We start from the raw sequence: 6,313 nt of genomic DNA on the forward strand, positions 1-6,313 counted from the left end.
ATTTCTGCCCCCAGGAAGATAATAAAACATTCCCCTGACCTGGGTTCCCTTTGCTGAAACTCATTCTCCATCACCCCTGTGCTGGAGGGGCTTGGCTGTAGGCAGAGGGCAAAACTTGTGCCCACCGCATTGCTGAGGGAGCCACACAACTCCAGGGATTGGACTACAGTGCTCAGATGATCAGAAAATCTCACCTTTGGCCAGGGCTGTTGGCCACGCAGCTCACATCTGGACATCGCTTGACGTTATAACTGATAGAGAATAAAAGCTAAGCAAAGCCCTTTGAGGGACCCTGCCTCTTGCTGCTCTGTACTTTCTATGTTACTGAGATGAAAAGTGTCCATGTATGGATTAGCTCACCAGGGAGAGGAAACAATTCCAATACTGGCAGTACCTACAACATTCTCCTCCACAGTAGATTCCTGCACAGTTGACTTTATGCTTTAAAAGCCTCTAAGCAATTCCCAAGCTTCCAAGTCTTCAGGTAGTGGGAGAGAGAGCCATTTTGATTACCAGCCCATGCTGACCCTAACCTTAACCCTGCCTCTGCCTGCCCATCACACAGGGCCAGGGAGGCCAAAGAGGACAGCTGCTGGCAGTCTGCCCCTCCCAAGTGGCCTGGGGCCTGCCTGGAGGTGATTGAAAGGATGTTGCCTTTCTGACCACCTGTAACATGTTCCGGGTCCTTTCTCTTCTCCAGGGATGCAGCTCTTGATCTAGACTCCAGCTCCTACTTTGCTCTTGCATCTCAAAGGCCTTTCATTCGTTCAGGCCATATTTATAGAGCGCCAGCTCCATGCCAGCTCAGTACAGGCACTTCAGATACAACAGTGCACAAAACAAAGTTCTCTGCCTTCAGGAAGCTGGCATGTGAGACGGACAGTGAACAATAAACATGATGATTCATACATGAGGGAACATCTTAGCAGGTGGTAAGTGTTGTGGAACAGAGGCCAGCGTTGGGGTACTGGGGTGGGGGGCAGGTTGGATATTGAGGTGAGATGGATAGCTACAGCCACACTTTGCCAGCCAGACAACATAGTTCAAGGGTCCCTTGGGGGTATCCCGTTAGACTCTGTACCCCAGCCAGGCACTACGCCTAGGGTGCAGTGGGTGCTCGCTGAAGGGTGAATAGATAGCATCGATCCCAGGGTTTCTCTGCTTCGTGCTCTGACTGAAAGCGCCTGCTGCAGGCTCGGCTTCAAAGAGCACTTTGCTCTCTTGCACATGAATATGCCCCCATTCTTGAGTGGTGTCCCACCTCTGGGGTTCGACTTCAAGCACTTTGCTCTCTTGCACATGAATATGCCCCCATTCTTGAGTGGTGTCCCACCTCTGGGGCTGACCAAACTGCTGCCTTCTCCCACTTCAGGTGCACGGTTGGTTTCCCAGGACCCTGAACCCCTAGGCAGTGCCCTGTGCCTCCCTCGTGGCCGCCCTCAGACTGCCCCTCCTACACCTTCGTAGCTGCGTTCCCAGCCCAGCCACAGGCTGGCAAGCCTGCCAGTCTACTCAGGATCATGAGTCCTGTTTCAGGAGTGTTTGATCCATTCTGTCCCTTGACAAAGTTTGTAGCTTTTTTGTTCTGAGCAGCAAGGAATAAATAAGCACCTAGACACTAGCTTGTGTTCTTTTCCCCCTTCATATATATTTATTTCAAAATAAAGACATACGATTTTAAACAAATGATTTCAACTGATTTTAATTTGAGTAGCGTACTCGATGTTTCAATTGCAACAACTTAAAGAGAAGACTTTAAATTCAATAAATAGAATAAATAATATTTCATCTTCACACTTTGCCTCTCATCCCTCTCATCTTTTCTTGCTGGAAAACTTCCAGGAGACTCTTCAGAAATGTCAGCGTGTTGCCCGTTGTGGTTTGGTTGCACGGCTGTTCACAGGAAAAAAACTGTAGGGATAAAAGTGAACAAGAATGGAGTGACTGAAACAGTGTGGAACCAAGCAGCCCCAGATGCCACCCTGCCCCAACCCTGGGGGTAAGAGGGGAGTGGGGGAGGGGGAGGGGCGGGAGGGGGCTTGAGACCTAGAGCAAACAGGTGAGGAGGTCCAGGCTAGCTAGCACTTTGTATAGACAGTGTAGGAGTTTGACTTCATGGTAAGATGTCAGCAGTCTGTCCACACACACGTAGGCACCTATCAAGCAGCCCTAAATTTCCCCACCATTAAAGGAAACCTTTTCTTGGAACTCTTTGAGGCTTAAAATTGCATCATTATCAATTTAGGTTGTCCTTTCAAGATCATTTTATAGCACAATGGCTACAAGTGGGGCTTTGGGGTCACCTAGATCTGAGTTCAAATCTCAACTCTGCCAGTTATTAAATACTTAACCTAAAGCAAATGAATTAACCTCACTGAGCTTCGGTTCCTGCTCTATAAAGTGAGAGTGATAAATCTAATAACTGTCCCTGAGGGAAGTATTCAATGAAACAGTATATATCAAGCACTAAGAACTAGATGCTATTGATGGTAGAAACACGGGCAGCTGAACAGCTGAGTACTGGGCTTTCTGCCTCCTGTGATCTCTCGTAGGTCACTCCTCCTACCACCACTAGCCTCCACCCCCTTCCCACTCCACCCCCTTCCCACCAGGGAATAGGGTATGTGCTGGAGAAGAGAATGTGTTGATGAGCATTTAGGGCAAGTGGCAAGCTTCCACCTTGATCTGGGTGGATCTCCCTTTACACACATCCTTAGTCAACTAAAAAAAAATCTCCTTTAACTCATGGGCCACAACATCCACTCAGTTAGCAAATTGAATCTCTAGGATAATTTAGTATTGTGTAGGCTGTGGCCCTGATTCTCTAGATTGTAGCTTCTAACTACCATCAGGATGGATTCTTTCATTATTCAATGAGTGGAGAGAAGTACATGGCCCTACAGGTGTGAGTGTTTTTTAAAACCAGCAAGAACAATGGACCATCTGGTGCAGATCTCACTTTAATTCTACTGTTTCTGATTAAATTTCTTAGACATCCCTTATCAACATTGAAGTACCAGTTCCAACTTTATTGTCCTATCTCATTCAAACAGGGCTGGCACTAACATTCACATAAAGTCACAAACTTGGGCACAGCGCATTAAGAACAAGCTCACCGGACACTTGCTGTTCTTCAGGACTTCAACCGTTCTCTTCACCCGGATGAAACTCGCTGGGAATCTTCTTTGCACCGTGGTATTTGTCATCTGTGACAGCCCCTCCTGGAAGCATGGTGTGGTGCAGTTGTCCTGGTAAATAATAAGGATTTATCAAAAGAAACACTCTAAGGATGACTTTGAGGAGGAATCACAATGAGAATGATTTTAGAGACAATTTTAATTTAACCAATGTAACCCAAACTTGCACTGTTTTTGGATAGGTCCCTTGCTGGTCTAGGAAATGACCTTCAGAACTTCAAGGTGAGGACATTTTTCTGCAGTGACACTCCATGGAGGAGATTTCTAGTATGTTCTGTCAGGGAAACATGAGGTCAGTGGGCCCTGGAAAATAGCCAGCTCTGAGTCTCCTTTTTGACAGATCCTTGCCTGCTCCAAGCTTTGTAACAGTGGGTTTGAAAGTGCAGAGAAAGGAAAAGCCTTTTCACACCAGCTGTGGGATGTGCCAGCTGAAGACCACTAGTGTTGCAGAGCAGCTGAAGTCAGGGTCTATGAACTGAAGGCAGAGGCTGGTCCTCCCAGAAGGTGCCCTGGCTCTTCTCATGTAATGGACAGACTGTGATGTTGTGATGTCTTACCTCAGGTTGTGCCTGGGAGAGAGTAAAGCACTACGCCTTAGGTAAGTGCCTCCCCATCACCCTATCCAGGAGTTTGAATCAGGACTCAGAACATTGCTGCCACCCTTCCTCCCTGCCAGAGTGGATAGTGGTCTTCTTGGAGCCCTCTTCCACCCACAACCTCAGACCTCTATTTGCCCAGAGAGTAGCATTCAAACCGTGCACAAGCCACCCTAGATCAGCGGGGTTGACCCACAGGAAAGAAGGGAGGGGGGGAGGAGGAGGTATAGCACATAGACAGTTTATGCCAGATGAATGATAATGAATTTTGTTTTATTTACATTGTTTCATGACCCTAGAATTATCAACAAATTGGTTAGAAAGCAATCCTACATGAGCTATGGAATTTATTATATTTTTGGTTCTAGTTTGATCTAATTATCCACATGGACACTCATCTAAAAAGATATCGAGATTCTTTTTTAAATATTGAAAAGTGTTCACATTTCTCAAGGAACACAAAGCTAACTAAATACTAAGAAATTTATATGGTATGGAATTGCAAGGCATTGGATTTAAAAGAGAATACTAATCTGTAACAGTTACAATTAAGTAACAATTTCTAATTTAAAATATCAAATAAAGCAATTCATTTTTATTTAAAAACAAACAAAAAAACAGGATCAAGATTATTTTCTTTTACCGTACTTACAGAAGACATGGGCAGACACAAACAACTGGTCACCTGCAAAAGAGAAATTTGAGAGTGAAGATTCCAAGTGTGAACATTAAAATCAATTTGGAAAGTTCATAAAAGAGCCTTCACTCACATTGGCACTGCAGCTGCATTTTGAAGGTGGATCATCCTAACATAGGTAGAGAGAGAGGAACCCATGATGAGGGGTGCGTTTTTTCATCCTGCTATGTATATTTCACTTAAATTTCCAGTAGCTGCCTTTCCCACTAGCACCCCCTGCAGCCTACCTGCAGTTTCTTGATGAGGAAGTTGATGTCCATGATCCCTGCCGAGGTTAAACACCCCTGGCCAGCCACGGAGCAGAAGAACAGGGCAGAGGCAAGGACCGCAGCCAGAAGCATCTTGGCAGGGTACTAGTGCTCAGCCTGCAGACACCTTCAAATCCAGTCGTATTTAAAGTTCCTTTTCAAATGTGGAAAACCCCTGACATCAAACTGATACCAATGCCCACTTTTTCTCTGTAAGTTGGGCCACTCAATATTGAAAAGAAAAAAAAAAAATCAAACTGAGTCACTCGATAAAGACTATGTTGTGCCAGGAAACATCATTCCTCAGAAAAGATGCTTTTCAAAAAGTTGTGTACTGAAATGCTGAAGGAAAAGTTAAAATCTAAAAACGATCTTTTTTCTTTTCTTTTTTTTCTTTTTTAAGGCAAGGATTCTGGTTGTGAGAGTTAGAATACTTTCCATGAAAGCTCAGGTGTGTATTTTCCCCTTTTCCATTATTGGAAATGCTGATATAACAGCCAGTCATGGGTGTTCTAATGAAGGGGGATTGGAGGTAGGGATGAGGGGCGGGAGGAGGCAGGAGAGGGAGAGGAGGATGAGTGATATTGCAGGACACCCCTTCTGTCTGTTGGGGTTTCCCTTTAGTAATTGCACCTTCAATCTTACTATAATTTATTCCCCAATCTTAATAATGCCTTTCATGCCTAGGACCAAATTCTCCAAATTTCATGCAAACGCATCTGAGAAGTGTTCTTTTGTGCAAATCTCTAAAAGAAGAAAATTGCAAGTATAAGCCCAAGAATGCAATGACCATGCTTGTTAAAACTGGCCTTGAGGATTCTCTAGTATCTTTACAGGCCTTACATGCCACTGTGTAACATGAAGTAAAAGCTCAGTACCAGAAATAGGATAATAGCTAACATTTATTGAGCACTTAGTACATACCAGTCACAATTCTCAGCACTTTATGTGAATCATGTGTATGCACGACCACCAAATGAGGTGGGTACTAATTTGCCATCCCCATTTTTTACCCTTTAAAACACTGTCTACATCTTAGCTTCTTGGCCCTTTTTAACATGGCTATGTTTATCACTATGAGCCAGAAAACAGTCTCACTGTAGACCTATGAGATAAATACTATAAGTATCCTCATTATTTACAAATTGGGAAACTGAAGCACAGTGAGGCAAGTAATTTGTCCAAAGCCACACAGGCAGGAATCCGCAGAAGCTGTATGTAAGCCCTGAAGTCTGGCTCCCAAGCCCAGCGTTTACCCCTCCTGTTCTCCCACTTCTCTGTGTGTTTTTTATCTGCCCCTCCCACCAGGTGTATGCTCCAGGGGCCTTGTGGGTCTAGTTTACTCCGATATTCTCAGCTCTTAAAGGTGCCTGGGAAAACATGGGATTTCACTAAATTAAATGTTGAATTAAAAAATTAAGTTGAAAAGTAGTGCTTTAAATAGTTTCTATTTCTGGGATTCTATAAGTTTTCGAATCTAGTTTCTAGGGTACATATTTGGAGGTGTGTGCAGGTAAGAAAATATATCTTCTACATAGTAGATTGGAAAGGTGGGGGGTTCTTTAGCGGAGCACT

General features: G+C 44.4%; 1 protein-coding gene across 1 annotated transcript; it reads right to left on the minus strand.

Annotated features, from left to right (window-relative positions):
• Positions 1-1,752: 1,752 nt before the first annotated feature.
• On the minus strand, positions 1,753-6,080 carry IL9 (interleukin 9). Its single transcript, XM_008593745.1, has 6 exons — positions 5,995-6,080; positions 4,718-4,892; positions 4,564-4,599; positions 4,446-4,478; positions 3,117-3,248; positions 1,753-1,911 (listed from the first exon to the last, which is right to left on the minus strand). Exons 2-6 carry the CDS (start codon positions 4,829-4,831, stop codon positions 1,792-1,794), a joined length of 435 nt encoding a protein of 144 aa, XP_008591967.1. The 5' UTR covers positions 4,832-4,892; positions 5,995-6,080; the 3' UTR covers positions 1,753-1,791.
• Between the last annotated feature and the right edge of the window lie 233 nt (positions 6,081-6,313).

Source organism: Galeopterus variegatus, unplaced genomic scaffold (genome assembly GCF_000696425.1).
Source record: "Galeopterus variegatus unplaced genomic scaffold, G_variegatus-3.0.2 Scaffold9598, whole genome shotgun sequence".
Lineage (NCBI taxonomy): Eukaryota > Metazoa > Chordata > Mammalia > Dermoptera > Cynocephalidae > Galeopterus > Galeopterus variegatus.